Here is a 19,852-nt window from a genome sequence, read left to right on the forward strand (position 1 = left end):
AAATAGGTCTTTGAAATAAGCTGTTAGACCTTATTATTCCAGTGGTGACCAGGCTCATGACTTTGCTAACTGAGAGCTTTCTTTGCGAATCATGGATATATTATTTCAACTAATAGTAAGCAAGCTTGCCAGCTCAGAGAACTTTTCATCCCACTTGAATAATCTTAATTGAATGAAATTATTAGGGCTGTCCTGAATACCTATCCTGAGGCATCAAAGCTTCATTAAGAAATATGAAGTTAATCAGAACTTCAAGGTGGTTGGGAGTTTGCAATAAGAAGACATTTTTGGAAACATCTTTTTTTTTTTGTAGCATTGAAATTAGCTACTTTGTTAGTATGTAGGTTGCATTAAAATTAGCCATTATAGCATGAAAAAAAGAATTCTTTGCAAAACGGTTAAGCTGTTACTTACAGTTTTCAGGTGATTTGCCTAGCTGGTTATAGATTTGTGATATGCCAGTTTACTTTGATATATCTGGCACTTGACTTTTTGAGGGGGTCATCTTTGTAAATCTGAAACTATTCCAGGCATTTTTTTTTCAGATTTTGCTAGTGTATCTGTAAGCCCGTCACAGGTGGTCAAACAGCTGAAGTCACAAAACTAGACCAATCAGTAAGTTTAAAAGTTAGATTTTTTGGATAATGCTATAGAAAGATGGAGCATTCAAATACTGATTTGGACATTGATTACCATGCACTGATCGAAAACTCAAAGTATCTGGGTCCTAGAAATTCTAGAAATTATCTATAACCCTGAGAACACAATGTCTTGGAGTAGTAAAAGGTGAGGGATAGAGAAAATCGACTGAAGCTTAGAGAGCTGTGACTAAGCCTGATGAGTACTAGCACATTTCCGGCTAACTAGTGTGTTAGCAATTAGCTTGCTAGCTACAGCACTTTACCATCTAGTCTTGTAAGTACCCCTTATCAGATGTCATTACTCAAATCCAAATACAGACTACAGCATAACATTGGTTCAAAGACTCAGGATTTGTAGCCTATGTGTCTCTCATGTTTGTCCTGTAATGTATTCATTAGTCGCTCATGTTCTACCTCAGGATGGTGAATAGAACACGTGTTATGTGAGTTTATATAACTCCACTATAAAGTACTTATTCCAAAACCCCATCCATCAATCTCTCTAAGGAACAATATCCTAATTTTTAAGCACATCTACTTGAATGTTTAAATTAATCCAGCAAGGCTGAGCTGTCAGTCATTAATCAGATGGTCACATTATTCTAAGCTTTGATTTAATGTGAGAGGAGGAAGTAGTCTTTATGTTCAGATAATTGATATCTATTGATTGATGACTAGAGTCTTCAGATGCTCTGCCGCTTTTTTCTTCTTGCCTGTGATCTTCTTTACCGCTCTTCTTCCTCCTTTTCTTCCTTCTTGTCTCTTCCACGTCTTTTTCCGTTCCTTATCTGCTCATCTCATTTGTCATCTGCTCCTTTTGTTTTTTCTTTGCGCTGCCTCCTGCACCTCCCCTCCACCTCCCCCATCCTTGTCCCTGCTTCTCCTCCCTTCCTCCCTCCTTCCTTCTCCCTTGGATGAACTGTTAACAGAGGCCACACCCACTCAGTATAGGCCCGCCCACACACCTGCTCCTTCTCCTCGCCCTCCTCCTGCTCCTTCTGGCACCCCCTTGACTTACTCCTCCTCCTCTGATCCCCCACCAGTGTCCCCCAGCCCAGGCGTTGCCCTCCCCTCTGCCCCCCGCGACCTGGTCCCTGTCCTAGTGTCCAGCCGTTTTGTCCGACTCAGCTGGCGCCCCCCAGAGGAGACTGGAGGAGCCGTGCAGACCTATGGTATTTATTATTCCCAGGACGGAGTCGAGAGGTAAGATGTGAATATTTTTTTTGTTATGTCTCTGTTTGGTCAGACATGGATTCTAACTTTAAGGCAGTGATGTCCAACCTAGAGGTTGGGACAGCCCACAGCCATTTTACTTTTTCAGACTTTTTTTTTTTGAATGTTTGCATTTTTCTATAAAAATGATAAATTTGTTGTACAGGTATTAGGATATAGGCCAAAGTGTTAGGCAAATTTAAGTTTTGACCTTATGATTGTACTAGATCAAAAGCCAGAGGACCACCAAAGTTATCATCATTCATCCTACAACTTACTCGCCCAAAAAAATGTTGGCATTGTACATTTCTATAAATGGAAATGTTACATTTACACATTATTATGTAGCTCTATAAACAGAATATGCGCATGTATGCAGCATCTATAGACCACGGAAGATTTCTGTATTGGTATTCTCATTTGTTGGCTAACTAGTATTGACCAATCATGTTTAAACGGCAGGTAAACTGGGGATGTATATTAGATATCCCCTGCCTACAGAGGCAGAAATACTGGCCCTTGCTCCTTTATCGTTGTCAGACTGATAGTCAGTGGGCACTGAGATTGTGTAGCAGATGCATTGAAACTTTCCATTTCAAGAACACTGTGGTTATTGTGTGGTTAGGTTAAGGCACAAAAAAACACTAGTTATGTTTAGGGTAAAGATTTCTTTTGGCTTGAAATACCCAGTTTTGGGAGTGCAGTCCCTGCTGGGGAAAAAAAAAAGTCTCGATTTAAAAAAACCCAAAAACAAAACAGTGTTGCTACAAAAAAAAAGCCACTGAAAAAACAGCAGTGAACCACCAAATCACATCCGGTTTTGTTATTTATTGGTCTCATACACTGGTCTCCGGCTTGGCTAGCATCTCAGCTAGGTGACAAGCCATCCACCATCCCCTTCACCTCCAGATGACAAAGTCAGCTCACAAACTATGTCACTTCAGAAATGTTGATATGATATATATGAAACATACCAATGTAACATGGTTCATAGAAACATACAATGCCAACATTTCCTCTGTGATGGGCTGCATCCTGAGGACATGAATTTGTATACCAAATCTATATTCACTTGTGCTGACATTTCACTGGAAACCACAAATTTGAGCCTTATGGTGGATCTTAAGGAAAAGTCAGCGGAGCACCAAAGGCTTTATGATCTATCATCTGGGGACCATGAATGTCTGGAAAAAAAATGTCATGACAATCTAAACAATGGTTACTGAGATATTTCTGTCTGGACCAGGCCATCCATAGAGTCTTACCATCAGCATAGGATAGACTCGAAGGTTTGTGAACCACAATACCTTATAACAGGAAGCTCCATGTTGTTGACTTTTAAAGGCGCAAAGGACATACTAACAGCATGTTCAAGACAACACTTCTTTCCTTTGATCACAGCTCTGCTGCACACAGCAGCTCTGAACATTTAGTAGAAAAAGCTCTGGGTGACATATTGGTGAGTCCCCTGCTGATGTTAAATGGTAACCTCTGACAGTCAGGGCTCCAGCTGAAGGCTTCCACACCCAGGCTTTTAAGCTTTGTTACCTCAGGGACTAACCGGCCTGCAGTATTTTAGGGCTGTGAACGGTACGCTGGACAAAAGAGCCACTGAAGTTTCATCATGAAACGATTCGACAGAGAGATTCTGTCAGTCCTAATGACTTACAGAAGGAACAGAGGCAGAGGTTTTGTCAGTTCTAATGACTTAGAGAAAAATACAGAGATTTTTCAGCACTAATAACTTGCAGAAAACGAGAGAGGAGGGAGGTAGGGAGAGAGACTTAGAGGGAAAACAATGAAAGATTACAGGGGAAAGGAGATGGCAGGCAGGGAGAGTGAGGATGAATTTTTTTTGTCAGTTGTAATGACTTCCAGGAAATATATTGAAAATAAAATAGAGAAATAGCGAGAGAGATCAAGAGAGAAAAATGGAAAAAGAAGGGAAGCAGAAAGAATTAGATGGACAAAAAGATGAGTTTTGACTCCCTATTTAGAGGCTTTAGGCAGAGTCCCTACATGTCGTAGCTAGGCATGTCATACTGCTTATTATTATTTTCACAGTATGTTAGCATACTCATAGATGCCACCATTTTACATGTCAGTGGTACTTTACCTAGTCTAGGCCTGTTTTTGTGGAAAACCAAAAAAAATCCACCTCATGCAATTTGAAACAATTTAGAGTTTTGCATTTAAAAGCATTTGATGGATGGAGCAGAACATATGCAAGGTTGGCTTGTATTTTTTTTCACTTTAAGGTTGATTTTCTCTGATCTTCCCCTGTGATAAAACAGGGTCAGCCAATTACAAAAAGCAATGTCACACACGGCAACAGCTACATTGCCATATACAGGAACAGCAATGGCAGATGACCTTATTGTTTACGTTGTACAGCAGCCTTTTTGATAAAGTTCATATGAACCACACTAGATTTTGGCACTCTGGACCCAGTTAGCAGTAAAATTACAACACATGTTCCCCTAAATAAATGTTGTCACTCCACAAAGGTACACAGGTGCTGCACATGTGTACATGTTGGCTTCAGCCTGACAGTAGAATAGTTTAAACATATTTGATGATGAAAACTGGACCAGCTGTTGGTTTGCCTCAGCCGCAGTCTCCAGATTTTATGACAGAAGACAAAATTCATCTCAGCAGACCAAGACTCCAGAGCCCTCTGATGCTGGGTCTGAGCTGGTCTCTTTGTTATCTACTGGAGAGCAGTACCCCCAGAATTACGCCAGTATTTGACAGATTTACACCTTGCAATTTACAGCCAGTGCCAGTGCAGGAAGTAGTGTGTCCTGTATGCCTGTAAAAAGTAAAGTGTGTTGAGGTTGAGATGTTGGATGGGCAAGTAGCATCCTGTAACAACTAACTTTTTTTGTAACCACAATCTTTCCCTAACCTTAACCATACTGTAGTTGCCATTCATAAATTATATAAAAACAAGACATTTAAAAACATTGGCCCTGGATGTAAAACAAGACTAAGAGTCTACAGCCATGCTAGCAGCTCTGTGACAGCATTGCTTTGAGCTAAATACTAATGTCAGCATGCTAACCATGCTCATGTTGAAATGCCAAAAGTTACAACAGAAATTCACATGTTAAAAACAATTTTGGTCTTTGTAGTTAATTTCCCCCTTTATAACAGCTGTACAGGGGATGATTTTTTTATATAATTCACATTTACATTTTATTCAGGCTTCAAGTTAACCATAATTAAGGGTGGGCCACTTTGAGTAACAGGCTGATTGCTGATAGTGCTCTCAGTCACATCCAGCCCTGGCTCCTCCACAGCTCCAGCCACTCACCTAGATATCATTTCTGGCTAAAAAAAAAAAAAAAAAAATAAGATGGAGATAACTAAAATGCTGAACTCTGGGCTTCAAAACAGAGTCCACAAACCAATGGGTGATGGCATGGTAGCTGTGTCCATTATTTTTACAGTCTGTGATGCTAACATGCTCACAATTACAGTGCTAACATGATGACTTAATGTGCCATACCATTGTTCCAACAGCTCATAATTCTGAATGTCCAAATCCTCCAAAAGATGTCCCATTTGACTAAAAGGTCATTGTCTGACCAAACAAATGTGCGTTGCACTGAAGGTGCTAACCCTAAGCCTCCTCCAAACAGAGTCACATGGCTAATTATTATGCAAAATGACATCATCAGATCTTCCTACTAATGTGAAGACATGACCCACCCAACTCTGCCTCTGATTGGCTTACCCTCATATTTTTATCCTAACCCTAACCGATCTCATTTTCCATGCCTAACCTAACCCTTCCAGGCCAACAAAGCCAACAAGCACAAGCCGGTCAGAGTCCAGTGATTTCATTTTGCTTGATAATTAGCCATGTACTTCGGGACACAGCCCTTTGGAGCAATGTGCGTTTGTTTGTGGAGCTAACTGACAAATGGACTTTCGGTCTACTGGGATATTTTTCTGGACTATTGGGGTTTTGGAAATATGAGTCACTGGAACAATGGGCAGTCCCCAATTTTAAGCAGGTATAACGTTTACCATATTCTTCATCTTTTTAGCTTATTAGATGAAAATAAGTTCTGGACAAAAATGTAGTCAAAGCCTTGAATGTATTTAAGATTTGTCCAGATGGTGATCTTCAAGGAAAAGTTAAAGGTTAAAAGTTATTACTCTTCATTCTGAGGGGAACATGAATGTCCTTCAATGGCATTTCAGCCCGGACCAAAATGGTGGATCGACCATCTAGCACTTGAATGGCTAAACATTTTGTCACTGAACATAATCCAGGGTTTTGTAGATACATTGACACAGCTGATATCAAAGTGGCTCAAAATCAGCTTTGCATTTTCAAGATGTGTTCAAGGATATATACATATATATATATGTGTGTGTGTGTGTGTGTGTGTGTGTGTGCGTGTGTATTAGGGATGTCCCGATCACATTATTTTTGCATCCGATCCAATACCAAGTCCTTTATTTTGAAACCGAGTCCGACACCGAGTCTCATACGATACTTTGCATTAAGAAGGGAAAAAAAAGAATGCATCCAAGTTGTCCCATAAGGTTTGTTTTTTATTTAAATAGTATCTAAAATGCTTATCGGTGGTTCAGCAGCACAAAATGTAAACAAATTCAATATCTTCTTCTTGTCTTCAACAAACAAAATAGGCCTATGTCTTTTGTAGCGGTTTGACACATGAAACAAATATTTTTCTTTTACTCATTCAAACCCCACAAAGAAACCATAAAACCCATAAACAGATCCCTTAACACCAAAATTAAATTGTTTTTACCTGGTTTCTGTAGAACAAAAGAATTATACTCAATTTTCAAAAATACAAATTCAGCTGTAATCAGTTTCAAGAAAGTATATATTTTTTTCACCAAAGAAAAGAAATCAATCAATTTCAATCAATCAATTTTATTTATAAAGCCCAATATCACAAATCACAATTTGCCTCACAGGGCTTTACAGCATACGACATCCCTCTGTCCTTAAGACCCTCGCAGCGGATAAGGAAAAACTCCCCAAAAAAACCCCTTTAACGGGGGGAAAAAAACGGTAGAAACCTCAGGAAGAGCAACTGAGGAGGGATCCCTCTTCCAGGACGGACAGACGTGCAATAGATGTCGTACAGAACAGATCAACATGATAAATTAACAGTAATCCATATGACACAGGGAGAGAGAGAGAGAGAGAGAGAGAGAGCGAGAGAGAGAGATGCAGGTAATGACAGTATCTTACAACAACATTAATGGAAGTAATAATATTATAGTTATAGTTCTGGTTACTGCGGTACAATATGTTGAAAGTATGTATTAATACCTGGCAGTATACATGTGTGACAATAATCATATGTGTATAATAACAGAAGAAGTATGACTAATGACTAATGATGGCAGCACCATCCGTTCCGTTCCGTTCAGTCAGTTCAATCCAGTTCAACCAAAAAACTCCACTCCAAGATTTCCAAATAACATATCACAGTTCAATTCAGTTCAATCCACACAGTTCGCAAAACAAAAGAAAACTCCTCCCCAGGTTTTCCCGCAAACAAGGAGGTAAAGAAAATCGACTGTTTGTTCTGACTCAGTTCAGTTTCAAAACAATTAATCAACCCGGCTCAAAGGTTCCAAATAAGGAATAATGAAACGGAACATAACCCCCAGTTGCTTTTGCCAACTCATGGGACCGTGGATGAATGCCGTAACGCTCCAACGTTGTTTTGGGCGTGGAGGCTCCATAGGATCCTGTAGGATGGCCATACTGCCAGGAGTGGCATAATGTAGGAGCCAGTCTACCTGGGCTCAGCTGATCGAGCCATCCCACTGGCTGATAGCACCAGTGGGTGTGTCTGGAGGTACCTCTGGAGGTGAGCAAGCCATCAGCTGACTGTATTATACTGTGTATTGTAAAATATATTTATAAAATATACAGGAGCGCCACACTTTATACATTGGAAAGCAGAGGCAACAATGAACAACACAGATGAAAAACCTGGCCATTGTTGTTGTTGTGATTCCTCCGATCTTTTATTACCGATTCCGATTTTGTAAAAATAACGTGATCGGTGCCGATACCCGATCCGAGGATATATATATTCATGTCGTTCCTGTTGTTTTGGTATTGATATTTGGGATGAGGATCATTTGAGTTTTTGACTCAAATCTCACTTCCTCAACAACCCAATTGTCGGAATAAATGTTGGCATCGTACATTCCTACAAACATGCAATAAATTTGTATGTCATATTAAGTAAATTTAAAGTTTGGTTTTTTTTGCATTTGAATTTTATATTTTATGATAATATTTTAAGATTATGACAACACTATAGTTAATGTGTAGTTAGGTTTAAGCACAAAAATACTTAGTTATGGTTAGGGAAAGAAAATTATTTGTCTTAAAATACCCCCTTTTGTCGCCACAAACATGGCTGGAAATGTCACTGGTCTCGAACAGTCGTCTTCTACCGTCTGCAGCTCGGCAGCTGACTTGCCTAGCTGTCATGCCAACCACCACCCCAAACTCCTCCTGACAAGAAACTTATTGTCAGGCTCATATACATATAATCTGAACTAAGCCACTTTAGAAATGTTGATATGATATCAAACATATAAATGTCACATATTAGTGGTTTGCAGAAATGAACAATATCAATGTTTTATTCTGGCCACTTGGCTGTCCTCATGGACTCCTTGTTGCTGCTGAGTCATTCAGATAGCTGTAGCCTCAATATTAGCCTCATTTGTTTTATAGCTTAAAGCCTTTTGTTAATGTCATGGTCAAGTGCACTCAGTAGTGCTTGAGGATCAATTTGTTGATGCTGCTGCTAAAAACTGTATTGTAAGGACAGAAGGGTAAAGAGAAAGGTAAAAACTGAACGAGCTGAGAGGGGTTTTGCTCATCCTCTTCTCAAACAGAGAAAATATCAGAAAAAAACACCAGAGAATTTAGGAGCAGAAAATGGAAGCAGAGAGAGAGAATCGTCTCCCTCTGTCTGTGGATTATTTGTTTTGGAGCAGACTGAATGACCTCAGACTGTGGCCTTAGAAGGGCAAAGAGAATTCACACTGTGTGACAGACATGGACCTGCTGGTTAACTCGACATCCAGCTCGGCCTCTCTGCCTTTTTACTCAGCAGCTCAGAGGAAAATATGGATTCACATACCCTGAGAACTCCACTCACCCCTTGTATTTTCTTTAACCTTTGTGTCTCTCTGTTGCTGCTGCTGATGATGATGATATTGGATGATTTGCTGCTCTGTCAGTTTGTCTGTCCAACACTTTGGTCCAGACAGATATCTTGACTCGGACTGGCATGACATTTGCAGTGGACATTCACAGTCTGCAGTGGATTGTGATAACCTCTTAACAAAATTTCCCTGAAACTTCACAAACTTTCTCTTTCCAAGCTGTCTATTTTCCATATTACTTCAACAGGATTTGAGAGGTTGAACAATTTATTATAATATACTGTAGTGAGGTATGTTATATTGGGTATTTTACATGTATCTAGTGTTGTTTTAAAGGGTAAAGAAAAAACTCCAAAACGGAAAAGCCATCCAATCTTTCAGCTGTTAAGAAAACTCAAGAGCTGGCTGTGTTTTGTTAGGCAAGAGTGAGGAGAGAACTCAAACCTGGTAGCCCAATACTTGATTGATACTTGATTGTGATATAAATCTTCTATTGCCCACTGCTTCACATGTGGTCACCAACAATAGAACAGTCACCAACTGCTAGTACTAGGAGAGATAAGAATGGATGAATATGTGATGAATGTGTTGATGAATAAAACCTGTCATATAAGTAATGTTGTTACTACACAGCAGAGGATATAATTGAATCCTTAATAGTCTGGTGTCTTACAGTCCAACGGTGTAATGGGTTTTGGCAAAACCTTCTCTCCAAATTCACTTCAGGGGCCTGTTAATCAAAAATGGTCAATTTCTTTTGATCATCATCAATGGAGGGGTTAGTTTTAAAGGGTAAATGGGTTTTCTTTACTGGGATTAGTGTATAGATTAATATGATTTTAAAGGATAAAACCCATTAAAAGCTCCTTTACTTGGTAAAAGCTGCACACTAAGTTTGGGGTAATCAGTAAATAATTGTAATATAATACAACAAATAAATTAAGTACTTAAGTAGGATAAAAGTCTCTTGAAAATGATTTAATAGCTTAAAATATTCCATGTTATTGTTTATGTGAATAAGAATGTTATGTGTAAATTGTTATGTCTGTGTGTTATGTCCGTCCATCTGTTTGTATGTCCCATTCTTGCCATTGGGATATCTCAAGAACATATTGAGGGTTTTTCTTCAAATTTGGCACAAAATTCTACTTGGCCTCAACTTTAAAGTGATTACATTTGGTCAAAGGTCACTGTGACCTCACAAAACATGTTTTTTGGCTATAACTTAAGAATAAATATGCTAATTATAACACAATTGTACACAGATTTCTAATAGGATAAAATGAATAAGCGATCACATTTTATATCCAGAATGTCAAAGGCCAACTTCATTGTGACATCATAAAGTTCTCAGGAACACTAGGGTAAATATTTATTCAGACACTGAAGTGGTGAAGCTAATCTTGGTTATCCACCTTGAAACCATGCTGAATGTATAGATCTTCTGTGCTGCTGGGTTAAAGATGTGTGTGATGCATCCATGTTTTAGAAAATGTCGCCTCTTTGCAGCAACATCAATATTTGAAGCATTGTCAGCTGTGAGTGACACGGATGTAAACCAAGTGCAGCTTGACTGGTTTGCGGTGGCATACAACCCCTGGCTGTAATTCTAGTTTAAACCCTTCGGTTACACCTTTTTTGAAAACTTAAGGTCATTAAAAGTTATAAATTCAAAGGTGGTTTATTGATACTGGTAAATATCAAGGGGCACAAAACCCATTAAAGATCCATAAATATATTACTGTCCATTATGGGGTTGCCAGATTTGAGCTCAGTCCCAACTCAAAGGGCAACAAAAACCAGCTGCCTCCTCGACGGATTGCTGACTCGCTTGTTAGCTGGAAGTATACATGTAAATCAGACAGCTCTCTTTGTTGTCTTGTGCTAAGCTAGACTTACCATTGCCAAAAATAGCTCTGTGCAGGACACATGGAACACAGAAGAAGATTTAGTGTTTCTATAAAGTGGTCTCATAGATGGTTTTATATTTAAAGAATAGCTCAGTAGTTAAGGACATATGCATATTGGTTTTCTTTTCAAGTTTTAGTTATCAATGTAGAACAGTACAAATTATAGTCCTTCAAAAGTTAAATTTTTCCTGTTAACCCAACCCCAGGGATCCAGCTGACATAAGACACACATGCGCACACTGTAACCCTGCATACAAAAACATATACAATTCAAACACATAGAATAATAATTGAAATAAAAATGATAAAACCAAATAGTTTTTTTTTTTCTTTTTAAAAAGGAGCATTAACTCTAATCTTGGGTTTCTCAAATAAATTGCACAAAATGACCCCACACTGCCATTTACTGACTTTTTTTAGTAACAAATTCTCTCAAGTTTTAATTACAGCATAATGTGCTTTATCCAATGGACATGAGAGGGAGCGGCATCTCTCCATCCACCTATAAACAACATCAACAATCAACAATTATCATGTTGTAACTCGTTAGTTTGATCTGTACCCAAACAGAAATGTAAAAATGTTGCTCCAATCTTTTTGCCAGGCTTGGCTAACCATGTTCTGATTCCAGCTTTGTAGCTGCTAAACACACTGCCTTGAGGTTGATTTTCTCATCTTACTACTGGCAAGCAGATGAACATCTTTCCCAAAATGTTGAAGTGTTTCTTTAAGAATCATTGTGTTACACTTTTCAAACTTTTTTGAAATGAGTAGAGCAGACATCAGTGTCGGACTGTCTTGTCAGCAGGTATTATCAATAATTCATCATTGCTTGTTGCTCATATTAAACTGTTCTCTTTCACTGACAGTAGTTATTTATCTAGTGGGAACAAATTTTTTTTTTTGACACAGTTTTTAAATTATTTGTACAGTTTTCCTCGTCCTCTCTTTCTAAACGAAGCCTCAGTTACAATCTGGAAAGCAAATCTTGTTTGTGTCTGATGTTCTTTTTTGCTTCTCAGTAGGTTAAATCAAGATAAAAAAAAAAAAAAAAAAACTGCAGTGAGATCAATTCCAGAACTCATACAATGTTATTATCAATTCTGATTGAAGTGGAACAAAATTCTACAAAAATGTGTAACGTTTACTATATTTTTTTTTATAGAAGGATAAAAAGTGCCTCCAGTATTTAGTCTGAAAATCATTCCAAAGATATGTTCACTGTCAGCTCTCTTTGCCGTGAACTGAGCAGAGAAAGCAGCTGTGTGTGTATTGGCTGCTGCAGTGGAAACATGCTAATCTTTGCAGCTGTCTCTTCACTGATTTGGTGATTGGTTGAGAATTGAGAGGCTGCAGAGGTGCTGTAATCTGAGGATTAGCTGCAGTCACTGCAGGATTACACAGATTACATCAGATTACAGCTCAGATTATCTGTGTGGTTACCAAAAAAGAGCTGGATTCTGTTTTAAATGCAGCGCTATTTCATTTTCATAATAAGCTAAAAAAATTCATAAAATTAGATGAATAATAGAAATGAGTAAAATGTGTGTAAGAAGATGAGTGATAAAAATATATATCTAAAAAAATGTATCTGTTAAAACTGAAAAACGTTCATTGTTATATGTATGTTAGATTTGTAATTAAGGTGTGTGATGTTGTGTTTCCCTGTGTCAGGGAGCGGTCAGTGAATGTGTCGGAGCCAGAGTCTCTGGAGTTGACTGTGTCCAATCTGAAACCAGAGGAGAGCTACAGTTTCAGAGTCATTGCTTACAACGACGTGGGCCCAGGAGAGAGCTCCGCCCCCTTGAGGATCACCACCAAGCCTGACCGTAGGACACACACACACACACACACACACACACACACACACACACACACACACACACACAGATAAACAATTCTTGACAGAAGTCACCAGAAGCTCCTGTGGGTTAAAATGGGCTAATTTAACATTTTTGGGCTGACGAACACTATCAACAGATGTGAATGGAGCACTGTCTTAAAGGGAAATTCACTTCTATCACTGAGCTCATGAAAGCAGTTATATAATGTTGAAAAAATTCCTCTGATGACATCATCTTGTTGGATCCAGCATTTTTGGATCTTGACCCATACTAGAGACTGAAAAAACGGGATATGTTTGCCTCTGCTGCTTCAGGTTTGACAATTAATGTATATGCCTCTGTGACAGCAATAGCCGTGGCTGGAGAAATTAGTTTTCGGTTCATCCATCTGTTCATACGTGTGTACATTCATACATATGTACCATTCTTGTAAATACGATATCTCAAGAAAACTGTGAGGGAATTTCTTCAGATTTGGCACAAACATTCACTTAGACTCAGCAACAAACTGATTGGATTTTGGTGGTCAAAGGTCAAGGTCAGTGTGACCTCGAATCTGTCTCATTCTTGTGAACACAATATCTCAAAAACAAACTTGAGGGAATTTATTTTAAGTTGATACAAATGCCCCCTTGGACTGAAGAATAAACTGGTTAGAATTTGATGGTCAGAGGTTAAAGGCCAAGGTCACTGTGACCTCACAATACATGTTTTTGGCCATAACTCAAGAATCCTTAAGCTAATTATGACAAAACTTCACACAAATTTCTAATAGGATGATTATGAAAAACACTTTTTCAGGCCATTACTCAAGGGGAGCGTCCATCTTGAAACTGTGCTAATTGTATAGATCTTCTGTGTGTGAAGCCTCCATGTTTTCACAGACAAATAGTATAAACTGTGAGATAAATTTGACGAGTGCGTGGAGGCAGACACAATGGCAGAGCAGTACTTCTGGTTTCTTTAACTGTGATTCTTGTGTGTCCCCTAACTTTATGGAAGTCCGATACAAAATCACCAGAGTGCTACTTCAGTGTAGCAGGCTCAATGCAGGGACACGCTTCATTCAAAGAGAATATCTCTTGAGAGGATGTAAATGTCTAGTGCTTAAAAAAATACAAACCCCACTTTTTCAAATGTAATATCCATAAAACATATTGGCATATATTCAGGCCAGTATTGTTTTATGACAGAATAAACAAAAGCTAAATAAAATTGGTTTGTAATCATTCATCAGCCCTCCAATGACAATTCAAAAAGCTCTAGTTGCACGTATATCTGACAGCCATCCCCACCACACCTTATTGCCCTCCGTCAACTAATCTCTGCTAGCTTTTCAGCTAACTCAGCCCCTAAGGTCTTTAGTTTAGCACGCTCAGCTAACGTTAGCTAGCCACTGTGAACTTCAGTTTGACACACCCAATCCATGGATGTATAAAGACAACTGGAAAAAGTGTTGGAGGCTTGGCCTTATTTATTTTTATGGAAGCTGCTCAGTGATGTATGAAGCCACAAAGTTCAGTTCCAAAGAAGTTCATATAAAATTACCAGGATGATTGGCACTGCTTCTGCACTGTATAGTCCATAGAGCTCCTGCCAGTTTAGCACTCTGGTAACTTGAATACCGATAAAATGACTGAACTGTATGGCTCTTCTAGACTTCCCAAATGTTACCAGACTGAATGTATCTGAATGTATGTAATATTCATTGCCTCTGTTAGGTTGGTTAGGGTTAGGCAAGAGGAGTGATATAGGTTAGTGTAAGAATGTCAGAGTAAGCCAATCAGAGGCAGTAAAAGGAAGAGTAGGCTGGGTGATGCATCCATACACTACATGGCCATGGAGCTATGTGTTAACTCTAGAGAGAGAGAGAGAGATTAAGAAGGGAGATAAGAGACATGTGGTGAGACCAACACATGGCACAGCAGGGTTGTGGGATGATCATAAGGAGCTGAAGGGTGATGAGGTCATGGATTAGATGCACCACTGGACCCTTCTCTCCATTACTGCAGGAGAAAATGGGCCAGTCAGTCGGTCATTGTAGTAATGATAGATGTAGCAGTGAAAGGTGTAATAGTAGCAGGAGTAATAACAGCAATAGTAGTATCAGTAGTTGTGTGTGAGCAGTATGTTGTCTTTGTATGTCTCTACAGTCCAGGTTCCCAGCAGGGTGGAGTCTCTCCAAGCTGAGGCTCTGTCTCCCACCTCCGTCCAGGTGAGCTGGGAGCCTCCCAGCCAACCAAACGGCCCCATCCTGGGCTACAGACTGCTGTGGACCGAGAGCCCGTCGGGCAAGGAACAGGTCAGCACCATCACTGCCGCAATACTCCCTGTCAAAACACCAGGCATTTTGTGGAGTTTGATAAACCTCTGAATGCAATTTATGTCACAAATTACAGACCTTTTCTGATAACTCAGCCCTAGTGCACACAGAGCTGTGTATTTCTGAAAAAAAAGGGGTTCTAAAAAAATTCCCTGTTATAACACTGGTATAAGCACTGTTATGAAAAAAATCTTCATCCAAATGAAAGTGCAAAAACACATTTGAAGCATTGTCAAGAGCATGCAAATCCTACAGGCAGCGATATAACCCTAACCCTATGTCACACAAAGAAGAAGAGGAATCAGAAGCCTGAAAACAAGCCATTGCTGGAAGAGTACACATAGCAGTGACCTCTGTGGGGCATTTTTAAGCCTTTGTTCCTCAGTATAGTGAAACAGTTACTCCACATTTATGTGTAAACATGTAGAAAGTTCTGTTACATCCGCCATTGCGTGAAATGTTGCCTCATTTGTGCTGCCTCACAAAGGAGATAGAAGCACGCACTCTGAGGTTTCAAGCCAAAAACTTAGTTTTCCCTGTCCGTGAGTTTTACAAAAGGTAGGTTTTCAGGGACCTTAATCTCACGTTTTCAAATATAGATGCGTGTGGACGAGGCCTCAGTCTAATTAAAACACAAAACCAAGAGAAAACATTCAAAGTGTAATTACTCCTCTGTGTTTGTGTTCAGAGTGTGGAGGTGAGCGGACTCAACTACAAGATGGAGGGACTCAATAAATTCACAGAGTACACAGTTCGAGTTTTGGCAATCAACCGCTACGGACCAGGCACTGCGCCAGAAACCATCAGCGTCACCACCCAATCAGACGGTGAGCTTTACCTTAACAACTCTTTATTAATCCAGTGTGGTAACTTATGTACAGTACATCATTAACTGAATGCATCACTGTTTACTACACTGTGATGATGTATGTTTATAAAGGGAGAATCATTTCTCACAGTAGAATTGATTGTTTGGGAGCTCCCTCAAAGGGGACATTGTAACCATTCGCCATTAAAGGTTGATTCCTTGACCTGAGTGTCTCAGACTGAATCTTAAAATTCCTGGAAGACAGTGATGATGACCTTTGAACTGAGGGCAAATTGAATCACAATACTTTGGGCCCTATTTAGATGGTCTAAAGCGGACAGCGTGTGGCACATGGGCGTGTCCCAGTCACTTGCTAGTTAGACAGCGTGTTTTCAGACTGCGCGCCATGGCGGAGAGTCTAAAAGGGTTGGACTTACTCTGTGAATTAGTCATGGGTGTGTTTTGGGCGTATCATTCCATAAGCCAATCAGAGTGTCACCTCTCATTCCCTTTATGAGAGGCACAATTGGAGCGCACAGCGGAGAGCTAGTTAGATGGCGGACCTAACAACTGGAAAGAGTGAGCCTTTTACAGCTGAGGAGACGATAAATGTATCTCTATATCGACTGTCCCGTCACATCTGATGTCAGATCAAAGGGGATTGGCACCGTTTGGCACGTTTGGCACGCGTAATGGAAACCCAACCTGATTTGATTAACACAGCTGCAAACTAATGAGTTCACATCCCTCGCAGCCAACCACAAACAGCCACAGCATCAGATAGGGGGTATATATTCAGCATCTGTCATCTTAGAGAAGTCAAAAGAAAAGAAACAGAGTGAGACTGCGAGAGAGAAAGAGAGAGCGCGCGCGCACAGGAGAAACGCTGTCAAGAAATTGTAATTCAATTTTATTTTAACCCGGGAGGTTAGAGAGCCCAGCTCCCTCTCCAGCATCCTGAACCCCCCCGCCCGAAGGTCCAGGAAGGGATGGTCCCGTAGCTGCACCCGGGCCGTCTGGTCTGGCTGCGCGCGGGCTGCGGAGCTTCCCCCGGGTGCCCCTGGCTGTGTGGCGGGCTGTGCAGCCGCTGTGCATCCTCCTCCTCCTCCTGACAAGATGATTTTCAGTTTTACGTTCTAAAAGCTTTTTTTTTAAATATACATTTGTACTTGTAGGGCTATAAGTTTACGTTTTTAGTTTACAGAAGCTGGTTATTGTTGCGTTTATGTCAAAATAAAGTTTATCAAACGTTTTCACATCTTTTGTTACCTTTTGCATATATGTGGCTGCTCCGTGTGTGTCTGAGCAGAGTGCACGCGTGTTGTGCACCCGCCTAGAGACGCATATTACCAACTTGTTTAACAGCGAAATACTGCGCCGTTGACTTTAGACCAGGTTTTTGTTGGTCACTGGCGCATTTGCTTTTTATGTCATCTAGCTAGCAACGTGCCATGACTGCGCCTGACCACTCCTCATTTTTAGACCAACACACCCAGAGAAGCGCAAGTTCATTTGCTAGTTAGATGACGGGGACGCAGGGCGTGAAAATAACAACTGCGCCTGCATCTAAATAGCAATGACACTTGCGACATGGATTATGCGCGCTCCGCCAACCGCTTTAGACCATCTAAATAGGGCCCTTTATCTCCATTGTTAATTGCCCTTTGGTTTCCACTTAAGATAGTGAAGGACCTTCACTACCCTCCAACAACCATTTGTATTAGGAATCCAACACATTCTCATCCCCACCTTACGTTTCGCCACTTGATCAATGGACTTTCATGTCTACATATTATGTGCTAGATATCCTGGGTATGTCTGCCGTTGAAGTTCTGGGAAGCTGTGTCAATGTACACGTGTTACATGTGTTATTTCTTTTCAAAATACACTTCACTTCTCACAGGAAATCAACATTTTCTGCTCCTTAGATGCATACAGTCTTTTTCAAAATGTACCCCCACCTTGGTAAAACACAGGATATTTATGTTATTTCACTGTACAAGACACACACACACACACACACACACACACACACACACACACGGTTAGGTTGAGGAAAAAAAAAAAACATGGTTTGGCTCTACATTCACATGAGAAGACAACCCTGGCCTCCTGGGTGAAAGCCTGGTGTTGTTGAACCTATCCACCGCCGCCCCTCCCTCCCGCAGTGTTTCAAATTAATGCCGTCCGGTGGCATTATTAACTGAAGGTGCCTGACGGTGTATCATACCGCTGCAAATGGATGCCTATTTTTCATCGATGTCTGATGTGGAAATCACTGACCAAGTGACGGTATTTGGCAACCGCAAAATGAGAATGGGGAGGAACGAATACAGGTAGCCAGGATTTTAGAAATTTAGATTTGGAGTTTGTTCTTGTCTTTATACACGTTCCCTAAAACACCAAACACAGAGGTAGTTTGTTGGTTTTGTCATGTTGTATAAGGCCATTTACACAATGGGATAAATACTGGAGCTAAGGTCTCCATTTCAAAATGTAATTTCCACAAAAACTGAAATATTACACATAATAACAGAAAAAAACATAATGCTCAAAATACTGATAGCATGAGCTCAGTGTTACTGTAGCTATGACCCTGAGTAAAGATTGCCATGTTTGTGGACCTTTAAATTTGTAAAATAGTGAACTGAACCTGACAAGTGGATGGGATTCAATCATGAAGGGAAATTCTAAAGAGTTTGTCCTGGAAGTCCTTGGTTGTTTAAATGAGAACATTTTCGCTGAATAATGAATATAATCCCTGTTTGGACAAACTGATTTCTGCTAAAGAGATCAATACATAATTGAAGCATATTATTTAAGTGTTGTAATATTTAAAGTGGCATTAGCATCTTTAGTTCTTGTATGTTGTTGAGGTTCAGGTTGTAAAATATTAAGCATCATTTTGCAGCATTTCAAAATAAAACCCCTTAAATTAAAGGTATAAAATGCAGATTAATGCATTAATATTTCAAAATATGCAATGTTGAGGAAAATTAAAGTGTACTGAAAGTGTGTCTGCTGTCTGCAATATGGCTGGTTTGAACTGGTCCATCTGCAGCCATTCAGCTGAGACCAGAGAACTGCTGGACCAGGTGTTGCCTATTACCTGACACCGTGTGTGTATGTGTGTGTGTGAGTGTGAGTGAGAGAGAGAGAGAGAGAGGGAGAGAGAGAGATATGAAGGAATAAGCAATATAGAAAGAAGGGCCAAGAAACAGCAACACACACTTTATCCCTCTTTTCCCGAACACACACATTCTCACATGGACAGAACAAATTTTCAATTTAAGCATCAAACAACCTGAGCGGTAAAGCTTGAAATAAAATTAAATACATAAATGACTAAATAAATTTGAAAACGTGCTGTGTATACAGACTTAGTAAAAAAAAAAAACGTGATGCACATGAAGCATGTGACTTATTTATCACTCAAGCTTCCCCTGAAGATGAAAACAGAAAACAAAATGTAAAGAGTGTTGAGGAGGCTGTAACCCTCCTCACATTGATTCATCAAACAAACAAACAATTATAAATCTCATATTTCATTTTGTATTTCATAGTTCTACATGCTTTCCATCATTTGAGCTTTATATATGCATATATACACTCAACTAGTCCTACAGTCAAATGCTTGAACTAGGAGGCAACACTGTGGGCCTTATGGCCGGTATACACTGTGCGATGTTGGGCTGTCCCAGACGAAAGATGGCCATCGTGGGAGGAATTTCGCGATATCTTTGGTCGTGGCTCTAAAATGGTGGTCTTACGTCGCACTGTGAAACAGGTTCAAGGACGGCTGTTGTCAACGTCTTGCGACCAAAGATAACCTGAGATAAAATTCTGAGGGTGTCAGAAATTTAGGATGACTCTCTCACAGTGTGACAGCTGCTACGATCTACGTCTACTAATCAACCAATAGA

The 19,852-nt window shown here is 39.9% G+C and overlaps 1 protein-coding gene across 1 annotated transcript in view; it reads left to right on the forward strand.

Moving 5' to 3' along the window:
* dcc (DCC netrin 1 receptor) overlaps positions 1-19,852 on the forward strand; it is a 397,984-nt gene that overhangs the window by 219,392 nt on the left and 158,740 nt on the right. Inside the window, exons 8-11 of the mRNA XM_049603936.1 lie at positions 1,685-1,844; positions 12,629-12,783; positions 14,952-15,100; positions 15,810-15,948. Of these exons, the coding sequence (XP_049459893.1) occupies positions 1,685-1,844; positions 12,629-12,783; positions 14,952-15,100; positions 15,810-15,948 (603 nt within the window). The remainder of the gene's footprint in view (positions 1-1,684; positions 1,845-12,628; positions 12,784-14,951; positions 15,101-15,809; positions 15,949-19,852) is intronic.

Source organism: Epinephelus fuscoguttatus, linkage group LG18 (genome assembly GCF_011397635.1).
Source record: "Epinephelus fuscoguttatus linkage group LG18, E.fuscoguttatus.final_Chr_v1".
Lineage (NCBI taxonomy): Eukaryota > Metazoa > Chordata > Actinopteri > Perciformes > Serranidae > Epinephelus > Epinephelus fuscoguttatus.